General features: G+C 37.6%; 2 protein-coding genes across 3 annotated transcripts in view; one reads left to right on the top strand and one right to left on the bottom strand.

The window, feature by feature from the left end:
* Positions 1 to 629: 629 nt before the first annotated feature.
* On the bottom strand, positions 630 to 7304 carry slc44a1a (solute carrier family 44 member 1a). Its single transcript, XM_077718770.1, has 16 exons — positions 7036 to 7304; positions 6690 to 6776; positions 6074 to 6216; positions 5000 to 5136; positions 4662 to 4755; positions 4414 to 4583; positions 4134 to 4223; positions 3883 to 4025; positions 3565 to 3751; positions 2561 to 2729; positions 2219 to 2375; positions 2055 to 2138; positions 1808 to 1945; positions 1462 to 1698; positions 1036 to 1110; positions 630 to 950 (listed from the first exon to the last, which is right to left on the bottom strand). Exons 1-16 carry the CDS (start codon positions 7057 to 7059, stop codon positions 945 to 947), a joined length of 1941 nt encoding a protein of 646 aa, XP_077574896.1. The 5' UTR covers positions 7060 to 7304; the 3' UTR covers positions 630 to 944.
* A 255-nt stretch (positions 7305 to 7559) lies between these two features.
* Positions 7560 to 15578, top strand: part of dlc1 (DLC1 Rho GTPase activating protein) — a 56397-nt gene continuing 48378 nt past the window's right edge. The window contains exons 1-3 of one of the 2 annotated variants that reach the window (XM_077718758.1): positions 7560 to 7702; positions 8540 to 8668; positions 12642 to 14377. In XM_077718758.1, the coding sequence (XP_077574884.1) occupies positions 12683 to 14377 (1695 nt within the window). In that variant the 5' untranslated portion in view covers positions 7560 to 7702; positions 8540 to 8668; positions 12642 to 12682. Of the gene's footprint in view, positions 7703 to 8539; positions 8669 to 11687; positions 12146 to 12641; positions 14378 to 15578 lie in introns of those variants that run through there. The other variant, XM_077718759.1, reaches the window with a different exon arrangement.

Genomic DNA, 15578 nt, shown 5'->3' with positions numbered 1-15578 from the left:
CAAGCAGTAACACACAAAGAGAGCTTTCCCATCAATAGCCTAATGGCTTGGTGGCTGGATTGCACACTAGGAAGCAAACGGCAATGAGGCAGTAATGTATGCATCAGTGGGAGTGCACGTGTTGTCATGGGAACGCACTTAGCAACTCTTTAAAAAATGCTGTATTTTTAATTCTATTTCTCTTCATTAGACAATGTTCTTAAAGTTCTCCTCAACTACATCAACAAATGAAAAATAGGTAAGGAAAAATTCCATATGAATAGGATTTTAAGGTTATTTATTTACGCCTCCACAGAATACAAATTCCTTCCTAATTTCTCGTTTTTAAAAAAAGTGGATTTTTTCATTATTCTCAACGCTTATAGTAAGGTTTTTGTCAGACTCGCACCTCAAAATGGTTAAAAATCCGATTCATTTTATGTAAAAAAAATATTACAATGGAATTCCATATTTTGGATTATTATCACCATAAAAGTTTGTATTCATTTATTGCAATTTAACTGTTCATTTGTATTTAAACTTGCCAGTCTTTAATTTGTCCACCTTGTTTTGACTCATTGCATTTTCTGCCCTCTGCTGTTTAGATGTGGTGCTGTGGAAATCAGGAATAATGTAAGAGTACTTCTCAGTTTATATAGTATTGTTCTTTATTTGATGTACAAAAACAAGTCATAGTCAACAGTTATTACAAATCTTAAAAATGTACACCAACTGTTTTTTAGTTATCAAACATGTTAAAACCACGTCTAAACGCTTATCGCTGAGGTTTAAAAGCAGCATTTGAGGTTTAAGTAAGACATCTGACACATTTAGAACACCCTCCAAATTTTAGTGTTATAAAAACAAAACAAAAAAAACTGCCTCGTGTCAGACTTTTTAATAATGCTCTTGGTTATGTTGCTCTCTCTCTGTGTCTCTGGTTATTTCCATCAAGTGTTCCTTTCTCACGTCTGCAATGAGAAAAATAATAATAATAATTTAGTTACCTTACGTACTCTTGTAGCAGAGCAAAGGGAAAACATATTAGTTTCTCACCATGGGCTTCATTTCTCGACCACTTCCATCCTCTGGTTTGTAACGGCCAGCTTTCTTGCTGTTTTCAACATACTCCTAAGACGTTAAAAGCAAAAAAGATGAGACACCACTCCATGTGCAATCTGACCCTTTTTTTTATCCTTAAGCTAAAAGAGATGCACTATTTAACTACTAAGTTGCTCAATCTAGTAATCAAGATAAGAAGCACAATGTAGGCTAAAAAAAAATCGTACTATTTGGACGCTCTTTGGATAAAGCCATTTTTTAATAGCCCTCATTATAGCCACGACTGTCACGGATAGTGTTAAAATGTAAAATAGGGAAACAAAGTAATAATATGGAATTGCGTAATATTCTGAAATAGAAAAATTCAAAACTGTCATCTAGCTGGGCCATAGGGGAACAATGTAATGTAGGTGCTCGTACCATTAAGGTCTTATCCATGAAGTATTCCCGACCGGCACTTCCATCGTTGTATTTGCTGTCAACAGCAAAGCAGAGGAAGAGCACGTCCACGACGTTCTCGAACACGGAGAGAAAACAGTGGGCCACCATGTAGGCAAACACACACACGATGAAGAGTGGAAGGACCCACACGGTGTATTCGCGCTGGTAATTCAATGCCAGCACACCAGCAAACGCTGTGCAGGCCACGATGAGCACCTAAAAATGTGAAAAATTCAATTTTATTTGTTAATATTATGAAAAAAACAATGTTCTCATGGGTCTGAGTTGAAAGTCAATAGGATTCTTTTTTAAATATTACCAATACCTTTCCCAAAAAGAGGACAAAGTCCCCCACAGTGTTGATGGTAGCAACTCGCACTGCATTCTCCACCAGGATTACAAAAGCGTCACGGGCTGATGTGCAGAAACTGGTGCTGTTGATGGATGTGGCTGTGTATGCATTCTATCCAGCCACACATTGGAGAAAAATTGATTGCTGACAGCCCTCTAGTCATTTTTTTAACTTTTCAAAATAATTATTATTATTTCTGCTAATGTGCCCGTTCACTTACTTGATTTAAGTATGCAAGACACTTCTCTAAACACCATAAACAGCACACGCATGATTTCAGCATACAGCGAGCACACGCATTTTCCTAGAAAACAAAGAAAAAAGTTGTCATCAACAAAGTAACTCATGATTTTCAATTATTTTTCCACTTTCAGGTATGCTTACTTTTCCTTTAAGTTGACTGTGAATGTATGTCAGGATGAGGCGAGGAATCTTGACTAGAGTGATGATGAAGGAGCCTTTAGCCAGAGTACCAAGATGGTAGCGAAAGGTACGAAACATTGCGGACAAGACGGGAGTGGATGGCATGTTGGATTTATTCCTACAAATATGTGAAAATACGGATGTTGGCCAATTAAAACATAACAATGCATCTTTAAATGATGCAAAATGACAAACTTTTTGTTCAAAAGAAGTGATGGAGTGTTAAAAAAAGACATTCAAATGCATCTAAATATGTAATGACAATAAAATATGCAAATTAACTCCAACAGACTACGACTTTACCGTGTGAAGTAGTATGTGACCACAGCACCAGCGATAGTCATCTGCTGGAAGGCTAGGATGAACTCGCTGATCCAGATGAGACCGACCGCATGATACCAGACCAAGTACTGAGAAGGTCCAGTCATGAGATACTCCACTACATTTGTAGAGTTGTTCTTCACTGGACTTCCTGCAGAAATAAAGAGGTAAGGCATTTAGCTCTTGCTTTTTAAAGTTGGCATTCTCAAATATATTGTTTTCTGGAAAATGGTCACATGAGTGATCAAAGGTTGACACTTAAGACCATTTTAAACTAGTCATAGAGCAAGTACTTAAGTTAGTTCATTAAAAAAAAAAAAATATATATATATATATATATATATATATATATATATATATATATATATATATATATATATATATATATATATATATATATATATATATATATATATATATATATATATATATATATATATATATATATATATATATATATATATATATATATATATATATATATATATATATATATATATATATATATATATATATATATATATATATATATATATATATATATATATATATATATATATATATATATGTGTGTGTGTGTGTTTAATAATCCATACAACATTAATGATATATATATATTTTTTTTTTTTAAATTAAATACACACTGGCTATGGCCCAAGTAATACTATAAAGCCAACATGTGTTCCTCATCTATATGTACATAAATTGTGCCATTAAAGTCGACCTACAGGGCTCAGCGGCTAAATTTGGCTTGAGAACAAAAATGCGTTAAACACAAAAAGGGAAGTGGGATACGGGAAGAGAAACAGCTCTCTGACTGTCCTCCCACAGCACAAGATTGCCACAAGATTCCAGTGGGGGAGTCGATTTGTGCCACGAGACAAGGACAAAATGTCACAAAACATACTTGTAAAAAAAAGGCACTTTTTTGGAGCCTAAAACCCATTCACCACACCGGCTTGAACCAAATTCCAGTAGAATCCAACCTGAAAGTCCAAGGAGGAGAAACACAGCTAGCCAATAGACCCAGAAGAGCATGAGGCAGAGGAAGGTCCAGAAGGGCTGCAGGACCAACAAGGGAATGTGGATAAACACTTTTCCAGCCACGTGGAATAGAGAAATTGTGAGGGCCACACGTTTCCTCAAAAAGACCATGATCAGCAGTAGAACCACCTGCAGGAGAAAAAGTGCATCCCACAAATGGTTTTAAAGTGACAACATAAGGTATAAATTGACCTTTGATCACATTTTGGAATCATCAGTTGTACTATGTACTTTTTTCCCATGGTTGGATTGAGACATACCGTGAAAACAGTAGTGCAAATGGCGTACACGAGAAGTGCTTTCACATTATCGGCCGCCACTTCTTTCCCAAACACGGAAGTGGTGTTGTTATTCAGGGCTTTCCTGTGGTCCACATAAAGCCACCAAAGGACACCTGTACCCCCTTTAAATAAAAAAAGCACACACATTGTTGTACTGCATTTGAGTCAACAACATAAATATTTTCTTTTATTAATACAAAGAATGTCACAGATCGTGTTTTAGTAGTTACCCAGAGTGCCAATGACAACCAGGATTGTGAGAATCCAGACCAGGACTTTAGAGATGTAACGGATGACAACCATCATGATCAGGGAAAGAACTATGTCAAATAAAAATGAAGGTTTAGGCATAGTTAAAAATAATAAAACATGTTATGCAAAATAAATATTAGGAGTAGCTGCCTAGCTAAACTTTGGTAACGAGTAAAATTTTCAAGGCATGTAAGGTTACAAATATAATGTCAAGTTCAAAACCAGATGTCAGAGTATGCAAATTTGTGTATGTTTCACCTAAAGACAGCACGCAAAGTCCAATAATGATGTCCTTGCTGGCCATTACTCCCGCGACAACTCGCCGGAAAACGTTGTTGTCACTAATGAATGTAAAAAAGGAAAGGGCCAATTCTGCGTAGCAGCCGACGTCTGCCGGTATGCAACGGCGAAAGAGTGGTACTGATTTGCTGGAGAGAAGAATCATTCAATTTAGAAAACAGGCCATAAGAAGTTTATTGAATATAAAATGTGAATATTTTGATCACCTTGGTGCAACAGGGAGCTTGGGACATTTGGTGAATCGATCCGAGTGGCCTGGGTATCTCGCTGGACTGATATCATAGGAGCAGAGTGCAGATCCTACGAAAAGAGACATTGATTATGTCATTGAAATAATTTAAGAGCAAAACGACTAAGAAAAGAATAGTGGTGAGGATATTTAAAGGTCGGATAAGGACGGTTGGCACTGTAGGTTGAATGAGTGGTAAATTGGCATCAATATGAAAGTGTTGCTAAATTCATTTCAGCTGGAAATGCATTGTTTTTAGGGCTATGTCAACTATACATTCAACTCAAATGAAATAAATAGTACTCGTTATCTCACCATTATTCTGGGCAAATTGCTTTAAATCATAATAGGTCTTTAGTTCAGTGGCTGGGCATTCAGAGACGCACAAAGCGATGCTCTTCATCTTCCGGTTGATGATATCAATATTGCAAGGGTCCAGAAAGAATACATACCTAAGAGACATAAAGATATGTTAGTTAAATGAAATGTGATAAAGCCTTGTCTTGTTTCATATAAAAGAAGCACATAATTGCCTTCTAAATATTTTTCCAAACACATCTTTAAATTATAGTAAAATAATTTAATTTTATATATTTCATGTGATAGTTGGGGACCACATTTTCTGATTGGCTTGCAAGTTTTTGTTAGAAAAATCCAACAATTGATTCATGTGGACTGAAATTCCAAGGGGTCGTCCTAGTCGACGCTTTTAAAACAAGAGCCCATTTGGTCATTAGAATGCAAGACTGTCCTTGAAGTGAAGGCAAAAATAAAAACGGGGGCATTTGCTTCCCAGCTGCACAGTTGTTTCTTTGTAGCAGAAAAGGCATGGTGGAAAATCAAGCATCAATAAAACCAGGCGCCATTGTTTGAGCAATACTGGGCCTGTAGGCTGAATTGTGCCAGAACACCACGACCCACAGAAATAAAAAAGACGACAACTTTCAAGTACTTTCTGAGAACAAAAAAAAATTAGGTGCGCTTATTAATCTCATTTTTTGCTTTCATTTGGAAATGGCAGGAATGTCAACAAGAACACACAAGCAACCATGCTGTCCCGAAGGCTTTTTTTTTTCACAATTAGAAATTGCACTACTGTAAATTATTGCCCCAAGTCAATATTTGAATGCCTAGTAGTTGATGATTTCTGGTTTACTTTTTTAAAACTTTTACTTTACATGAACTTTTTTTTCACATAAGCCTCCAGTAGCTGTCATTTCAGACATTTTCCAGTATATTATGCAAACATTGGTACCAAGAGAAATACTATTTACACCTTGTTGCATAAATTGGCTGTATAACCACTGAATGGTGATTTAAGATCGATTAATAGACTCCAGACCAAGCTTGACAAAAAAAATCCTGATTTGAATAATGCAATAAACCCACTTGTTTTCAAGCATATTCCGGCCACTGAGCTCAACATCTTGGATCTTGGTGTTATTGTGACCACAAATGTTGCCATAGCTGTCATATCCTGATATAAGTCGGGAAGCAGCTCCCGTGGCAATGGTGAAGCCACATATGCAAACCTGCGTGAATCACATGCAACAATATCACATCATGAAATAAGGAATGCATAATAAGCGTGTTTAGCCAAATGAATTTACTAAAACTTTTCCCAAAACACACGACAATGCGATTTAGTTGCTCTTCCTTGACACCTCATTCTGATCACTGGACACAGACTTGATGATTACTTTATCTTCTTATCTGTACTCTAAAATTGACTGAAATTCTTAACAAGGGTCATTCTGGATCCTTTTGCAACTGATTATGTCCTTTTTCTATTCAATACATTTTTTGCAGATATAATATTACTGTTGTCATGATCAGATGTTCTTCTATGTTGTTGTTTACAGGAAAAAAGAATCAGACTTAGAGAGGATTTTTGCTTTTTCTGTGTTTTTATCCCAATCAGTGATTGAATGTAAAGTGAGGACACAACAAAACAAATATTGCACTGTCAAATCCCCATAAAAACAATACAAATCCATACTCGTACCATTCCGATGCAGAAGAGCGTGAAGAGTATGAGCCATGGGATGTCCGTACAACTGCGCTCCTTTAGCGGACTCCAGTCACGTTTACTCTTCCAAGACATGAAAAGACAAAAAGACTTTAATTCTTGACTATTTTAGTTTCGGGGGAACGGCGCCGTGTCACGCCCGATGGTTGTTTGCGAGCGCTTATTGCGTTGGTTGTGCTGGAGAAACAAGCAGCCTTTGTCTGAAAAGTGATGGGAATTGTTCTTTCGCGCACACAGTCAGGCGTGAGTGGTGTTTGGATGTAATACACCACGTATTATCGCTCATATTGTCAAGTATTTTATATGATCTTGGAGAACTTACCTCCGTACTGCTGCAACATCCCATTTCAGACAGGAACAACAACAGTGGCGATCAGACAAAGAAAACTTTCGGCGTGGCTTCTTTTTTTGCTCCGATTGCAGATTTTTTGTTTCCGGGTTAATGACATTCCATCTCTAAAACTCTACTTGGTGTTAATTCACATGTAATTACAATGAATTAAGCAATGGGCGTCATTTTTCGCTAACTTCCCCCAGGTAAAGGCGGAAGAAAACAACATTCAAAATGGTGCATTCGAAGGCTAGATGAAATATTGGAATTAGCAACACTCCCTACCCAAGACGTTCCCGTAGTGTAGGTTTTGAAGTCACAATCCAATCTTAAAATTAAACATTTTGCCTGTATTTCGTCGTTATGTTAAATATTTTATTTGTTAATTAGATAACCATACATAAGCAACTTGAAAAAAAGCTTTGATGTATATGAATTGAAAATTTCAGACTATTTGGAAAGCAGCACAATGTGATGGATTTTAATCCAAATGTCACGTGCGGTAATTGACATCATTTGCTGAGGTGGAAAGACACTGCATCTATTTGTATAATCGATCGCTTTTTAATGCTGAAAGTAACTCCAAAATTCAGTTTTAAAAGTGTTCTTCCTGTTATTGCAAGTAGAATGAAAACTGAAACAGAGATCTATCATCCAGGTAACCTATCTAATTTTCCACCATTAGATTTGACTATATATAACAAAAGGTGTACTACACGATGTCTGAGAGGCAATCAGGTTATGTTTTACATGAAATCGTGGGTTTTAAAGATCAACAATAACCGATTTGACACGGTAAATCCTTGTTATGATCTTTTTAATATCAATCATAATGGCATATGAGAGTAAAACTTGTTTTATCTGTATATTTTAATACTTGGATGTGGGGACGATGGGGGTGTTGCAACTCCTCTGCACAATTAGCCAATTTAATCATTCAGATTTCAACTAAATTGATTATTAGTCTTGATTTGTAAAGAATCTGTGTCCATATAGTCTAAAACTAAACGGATGCAGGCAAAAAAAGTAGACCAAAGTAATACGAGTTTAGCGTCTCCTGCTGCCTCTAGTTGGTATTGCAACTATTTAATAAGGTCTCCAGACTGTATTTTTTAGATTCACATTATAAATTACCCATGCAGAAAATAATGATCGAAATGAATAATTATCAAAATCTATGTGGAATTATTGTGCTTAGATCATAGAAATACTTTTACTAGTTTACAATGAGAACTCTTCATTCTTTTCTCTTTTATTATTTAATTCATGTCGACTTCAATGGAGAAAAAAAAGCTTGAATGACCAGTGCCCTAGAATAGTGATTTACATTTTAGCATGGAAACATTATCAAGTGTAATTAGACCTTGCAGAAAAAAAGGATCTACTGAGCATGACATGGTAGAGTGAAAACAGGCGTTGGGAGGATGCAGTTGGCAACAAAATGTGGACGAACATCAAAATGACACCATTCATCTCTTGATTTTTTTTCTTGTAGTTTTAAAAGTGACAGTGCACAAATGCTTTGGCAAGACTTTCAGAGGACAACACATTTTCCTGGATTGCTTTGGAAGAATCTAAGCCAGCAACACCACATGTTTGCTTGAATCCTGGATGGGAGTGAGAGGTAAATGTTTCTGAACCCAATGAGCTCAAAGATGCATCAACACAGAATGCCAATTTAGTCATTTTTTTAACACTTATAGAAAATATTTTGTTGTGAAGAAACACTTTTGGTGTTTTCACTTCCTCTGTATGAATCTGTTTTGACCTATTTTGTGAAAGCAAACATCTGTGCACATTCCAATGTGACACTCTTCTGCTGTAAGATTCAGGTGGACGGAAAATTGTGTGCTGTATACAAGACCAAATGTGTATTAGATTTTGGTGGAATGACAAAGAGGATGATAGAATAGGGAACAGGGACTTTTACGTCATTTCTCAGCAAGTATTCCTAAAAATATTTGCTGTAAATGAGACGTGCATCTAACTAAACAACACATGCATATACAGAGAACACACACATACCAAAAAAAGAAAACACTTAGATTATTTTAGCCTCCAGAATGTTATGGTCAGTCCTCGCAATAACTTTTACTTCCTGTTCCCACGCTGAATTGCACCAATAAACAGTGGTTGGGGGCCAAAGCCCCCATGGGTTTAGTAAGTAAGGATTTCTTGTTTGCTTATTTGTTGCATGGCATGTCATTTTTCTTTATTGTTTATTATTGGATAATTGAGAAGAAAGTGTTCCAATCTGAGTGATTAATTCAACAGATTTTGAAAATGGTTCAATTCTCAGTGAAAAGACATTTCAAATGAGTGGGAAAAAGTCTCCTATTAGACCTTTTGTGGCTCCATTAGACCATTTTAGAGGAGGTCTCTGGTGTCACCTACTTTCCTTTCATGGGGAGACTCTTGCAAACGATTTTTAATGCCCGTGATTTTAGAGTGACGTATTTTTTCCAATAATAAACTAAAGTACTTAGGAATGTAAAGCTGTTTCCTTCGGAGCGTCACTGCTCCTCTTAAGAAGCCAAATGGTTTAAACATTGAGGGATTAAGACATGAATCAAAAAATGGGTCATTTTTAAACATGTTTGTGACCAATGGTGTTTTCCCCATGTGCTGTCCTTACAAATCAAATCAAAATTAGACCTAAGTGTAACCTTTCAAGGCTTAAATGCTGAAAATTAGAGTCTGCAAAGTCAAATACACCAAGAACATATATATCTAAGCAAAAATTGTAAAAGAGGAATAACATTAGACTCTGTCGTGGTGAGCTAATTCCAGTTTGTCATGGGTGTCACGATGTTCATGTGATGATCATTCATTCTTGCCTCAGCATGTACTGCCTCTTAGGATGCCACTGGAAAATGGCCAATCAGATGAGAGTTAAAACGAGGGAGAGAGTCGCATTAAAGCTCCTAAAATGAGTTCCAAATATGGAGGGTTCACTAAGTCAAGTCTCCATCCATTTTGTATACTCCCTATCCTGTTCATGGTCACACGGGCTAGATCCCAGCTGACTCATCCCGCTTTTGCACGGCGCACAAACAGATCAAGTTGACCTTATTTTTTGCTGTTGGTTTTTCCATATCAAAATAGTACTACCATAGTATGCAGTCAAAAATGATCTACCATTGAGCGCAACAAGCGAGTGTGAACAATATTTATTTCAACATGTGTCTTTATAGAGAGTGTTGGCGGAAAATAAATGGACTGCTCCAGAAAAGTGGCAACTGTTTTCAAAGCTAATATATGAAGATAAAAGTCTCATGCATGGCAAATTTTTTCATCTATAGTTGTCAATCCTCAAATATTGTAATGATGTGGTCTTATTTTACCGAATACAACTGCAGGGAAAAAAAACTGTAGTACCTGGTAGTGCTTAGGGCTGGGTGAAAAAAAATGTGTAAAACATTTTTTCGATAATTTTGCCAATGGAAAACCATAAGGTGCGAGTGAAGCTGATTTATATTTTCAGCAGTATGAATCACTATACTAGTGCCCTATTGAATCCTCTCATAAACCAAAAAGAGCTGAAATTGGCTTTAAGAGCCCCTCTTTCAATATCACTACTGTTGCAGGTCATTCATAAAACATCCATTGGTTTACTACTGTGGGGGTCTGAATGGCATAAGAAGGCTTTAGCTTTTTAAATTATAGATCTAGAGATAGATGTCTACAGGCGGTAATGAGTGGATGGATTGAGTCACAGTCCGTGTCGGCCCATATACTTCAATCAGATGCCATCTCCACAGTGAAGCCACTGTGGCCGACCAGTTCTGTATTTCGTTACACTGCACTTGGGATAACTGCAGGGGACATCATGTGACACACTCCAGAGAATTCTTGTTGAACTTGAAGCTTTTCCTTTAAGGACGACCATCTGTGTCCCTTGAGAGTTGAGAATCTCTGTTTCCCAGCAAGAAGAAAAAAGCCGAAAAAATATCATCCGTCTCACATCTGGATGACCCATAGGTTAAAAGGCAGAGATTGCAGCCATAGTCAGAGGGTGTTCTATTCCAGTTTTCCGGATTGTTCCCATTGTTTTCTTTCTGTTGTATGATCTTGATAAATGTGGTCACAATTTGAGATTAGTGAAAAACCAGTAAGCAGGCGTTCTGTGATGACACAATTTATAGAGAATGTAACAGACTTTTTGAGGCCCAGAATGTCTGGCCGCTGTGAAGTTTCATAGTAATCTGGACAAATTAGTTTGAATAATCAGACCATTTAAATAAAAAAAATTCCAAAACACCTCCAAAAGAAATTAATCACTTTTTGTTATATACTTTCATAATATTTATGAACTTAGTTTTTTGCATATATGTATGTATATATACATATATAAATATGTATGTTATGTTTATAGTATAATTGTTTATATGTATGTATGAAAAGCAGTATAGTTAATACACATTCATTCAGTATGTTGAAGAAGTTATAAACTGGGGGTTGGGTTTGTGGGACTCAAACTCGCTGTCAAAATCAGCGGGGAGGAGACCTGAAGAGAGAGGGATCGAATGGAGAAGACCAGGGGGAGGAGTGGGGAAAGGCAAATCCAGCCCCTCTTACACCACCCTACTCTCAGCATTCAGCGTCAGCAAAAACACTAATGTGATCAAGATGGAAGATGTCTTTTGACTTTCCACTGCTCCCGGGCTTTCGGTCTGTCTTTGGGCTGTTCTTCTGCCTGCCAGTCGCTGTACATGGAAGCTACCAACTTCAGTCACAAACCTCAAATTGAAGACAGCCATCATCTTCTTAGACGGATATAGAATCATATTTCCTTAAGATTGTACTGATGTCACTTAATGGATGAATGAAAAGGCGACTTCCACACGTTTTTGGCGGACAGACCAGCAGATCTGAAACCAATTTGTTGGTTTCCCCAGATGTTTGACTGTTGTCCTTATGGCTTCATAATTATATCATAAGATGGTGTCGTCGCTCACAAGGGGGAAAAAAGCAAAGCATTGGTTACTGCAGGTCACTTTTGCTTCTTTTGCTGAATGACCAACTGAAGGAACATTGAACTTCTACAATTCATGCTGATGACAATTGGAGCCCTTCTGTGTGGCTTCTAAGGAAACAACAGGTAATATGATTAAGAAGAGTGAAGTGATGAGATGATTGTTTTCATGGTTGACAGGATAAATGGACCGTAATGTTTTAAAATTGCATGATTCAAAGCATACTTTTTTGTGAGCACAAGTGGTATGGATCATGAATGAGTGAAAGCAACTTTTTAGTATAATGAGATTAGTGAAAATATATTATTTTTATCCATTGGTCTTAATAGTGGATGTACTGACAGTCAGAAATCTGTTCAACTATAATGTTCAATATTTATATCTGTTAGTGCCAGTTTAAGTTGCTGCTCTTATCACTTGGTTTGGACATCAATATCAGTCATCCAATGTAGCAAACATGACAACTGTACTCCTAAAAAATGTCAATTTAAGAGAGTTAAAGAAAGGTAAATGTAACCAAATGAATCTGTTTGTTTTAAAGTTGAATTACATGACTGTCAATGCATTACAGTGACATTTCTAAATTAGTTTTCTCACACTATTCTTGTATTTTATCCTCAGTCCGAAGCATCCCTATGGACTAGCACTGGCCACCACCAATAATGCCAGTTGCAATACGCAAGAGAAGTTGGGAGGATCATGTGACTCACCCCTCAGGATTACAATATAGCTACGATGATCTGGACCTGATCTGTTGCTATGGTGTTGACAGTGGGGGGCTTTGTAGAATTTCAGCCGCCTCCAAGCATGGCCGTTGGACAAGGTGCGCCTCCTTGCCGGAGGGCTGTCACCAACTGCTTACAGATGAGCTGCCTCAGAGGCGGGATGTGACCGCTTGTGGAGAACATGATTGTATCCATTCGGAGCATGTGACGTTTACAAAAAGTATTAAAGCTCCACTAGAGAAGAAGCTTGTTTGCGGTCGTCACAAAGGCTTGGCTGTGCCACTAAAAGGTAGAGACCACGCTAGAAAAACTGTGGATGGTAAGGATAGAAGTGAAAGAAAGAATGATGCCGATGTCTTTAAAAATGCACATATCTCTCGTGACGAGCAACAATGCATCTTTATTTCTTCAAACAATGGGCCCCCACTGTCACAATCTGCTGCTGGACAGCCTGGCAAACGTCCAAAGCATTTCCACACAAAGGAGGGACATACAGACAGTTACAGCAGACATGAAATCTCAGAGTCCACCCTGAAGTTATGCTCTGCTGCTCAACGGGAACCCCAGAATGACCTCCCAGATGTTGAGGAAGTGATTTCCATCCCTGGCCATGCAGGCACAGAGATAACCTTGGATGTCGGTGTGATCAGACCACCCCTTAAAACGGATAGTCTTCTTGTGATGTCATTGGCTAACAAAACTGCAGAGTCTGTCGTGACCTCAGAGGGACTGGGAAAATTTGACAAAGGAGCAATTGAAACCTGGACAACAGATTTATATGACGAACTGACTGGATCAAATAACCCAGAAACGTTAAATGAAAAATCAGGACATCAACATCTTTCCAGAGACATTCAAGAAGGAAAGTGGGACGCCACCGGAGAATGGGATCAGGCCCCTGGTTGTGAAATACCCTTCCAGACGCTGGTGGAGCAGCGGGATTCTGAAACAAGAGCAGTCAAAATGTCTCAGGGGGAGGAAAGTAGAAATGGCGAAAGCAGCAAAAAATCTGAAGATGTCAGCTTGGGGCCAGTCATATCACCTGATATATGTGTCAAAGTTCAGCAGTACTCAGTCAACAATGTTTTACAATGTCAGCAACAGGGATCCATAAGGTTAGAAGAAGACTTCACAGAGAAAACCCTCAATCAAGACATGGAGGCCAATTTAAGTATGGAAGCTGGAAGTCAGACCAACAAAGGTTTTAATGAAACTTCTTCATCATTGAAAACAAATCTAATGGTGAACCTGGTCAAAACACATATCTGTGCAACTGTTCCAAAGAATTTAAGCAAAACGAGCCTCTGCAAAGAAGTTAATGAATTAGCAGCAACTGAAAAACATCAACGGAACCTGCTTCCACTCTCAGCAGAAGTCAACAATGCACTCTCACTGGAGGGAATCCATGGCAACGAAGCCACTGGTCGCCTCAGTGAGTCACCTGGCTCTGAGGTGGCAGATGGTCAGAGGGAACGCCACACGGCAGCGGCCAACTCGGGAATCAAAGAGATGAACAACGCCACACAGGAGGGCATTCTCTGCAACACATCCCTTGTTAATGACGTTTTTGATGGGCCTTGTGAGTCTGGAGTTCAGATGGAGGAGCAGGTGGTCAAAGTACGCATTAAGAAGGTGAGGATGAAACTAATTTAAAAATGATTATGCCAGGGAAATTCAATTTAGGAGACAGTTATTGGCTGGTAGTGGTTAAGTGAATAATGTTTTTCAGTGAATTGACACTCAGACTACGAATTATTTTTGTCCCACGCTTTGGCAAACTTCTTGGAAAATTATGACTTCACTTTCACATGTTTTCAAATATTTGCATGTTCATTTCGGGGTGTTGATCTACGAAATATTTGTCTTTCCCCGATACTTATTTCAAAACAAAGTCCTGCAAGTATGTGGAGATATGAGAACAGAGATTTGGCTGGCCATGTTATTGTGAGGGTGAAAGGTTTAAGCGTCTCGCATAATTGTACACCGGTATATTTGCACTATGTGGTCTGCTTAACAGGCACAGTTAAATGCCAAAGATGGATTTAGGCTACAATGAAAAAGCGAAATAACATTCCCAGTTTCGTCATTTGTAATGTACAATACACAAAAAAATGTCAGTCTGATATTACATATTGTATATTTTGCATAAGCCTATAATGCCGTATATAATAGGGGAAATGCTCATATTGGTCCACACTGAAAATCTCAGTCTTGTTTGCTTTGAGTGCAAAAGGTTGAAGACAAAGTACAAAATTGTGGTAAAACTCGTGAATCTTATGATCAATGATGTGTAACTCAGCACAAGATCTCCAATTCCTGAAAACATTTTACAAGGCTCATGTAGTCGTGGATCGAATTAGTAAAATGAAACCCATCTGGTGTGCATAATGCCTTTAGATTAACTTGATATTGGGCTTTGTTTCTATGTTTATTTGTTTTAGCAACAAAGCGTTATCCTGACCTCAGGGCCGATCTGGCTCAACAGTCATCTATCTGGCAGCCGACAATTTGGCAAGAAAAGAGTTTTTTCTGCCTGTCTTAATTTCTGTTGTCATTTCTCAAAAGATGACTTAACTTTTTGTTAGTACATTGCTACTGCTCTCATACAATGTTTGTAGATTGCCGAATAATTATCTAGCTTTTAATTATTAGAAACTTACAGGAATGATGTAAGGACTTCAAAAAAGACAAGACTTAATACCATACAAAATGACTTTCATATCTTTTTTAAAGACAGTTAGTCAAAAAATCTAAATAGGACAAATCTGGAGTTTGATAATGGAGACAGGATAGTCCTCTCTTGTGCTTTTAAAAGATACAAGCAAAGAAAGGC

This window comes from Stigmatopora nigra, chromosome 6, assembly GCF_051989575.1.
Source record: "Stigmatopora nigra isolate UIUO_SnigA chromosome 6, RoL_Snig_1.1, whole genome shotgun sequence".
Classification (NCBI taxonomy): domain Eukaryota; kingdom Metazoa; phylum Chordata; class Actinopteri; order Syngnathiformes; family Syngnathidae; genus Stigmatopora; species Stigmatopora nigra.
This window is presented reverse-complemented; position numbering and strand designations above follow the sequence as displayed.

Bases quoted from the DNA above. Each gene is read 5' to 3' on its own strand.
- slc44a1a (XM_077718770.1), bottom strand. From the start codon at position 7,059: ATGGGATGTTGCAGCAGTACGGAG. The intron at 3,752-3,882 runs GTATGTCTCAAT...TTTCTCCTGCAG, and splicing joins TTTGCACTACTGTTTTCACG to GTGGTTCTACTGCTGATCAT. The intron at 1,111-1,461 runs GTACGAGCACCT...TTAACGTCTTAG, and splicing joins TCATGGATAAGACCTTAATG to GAGTATGTTGAAAACAGCAA.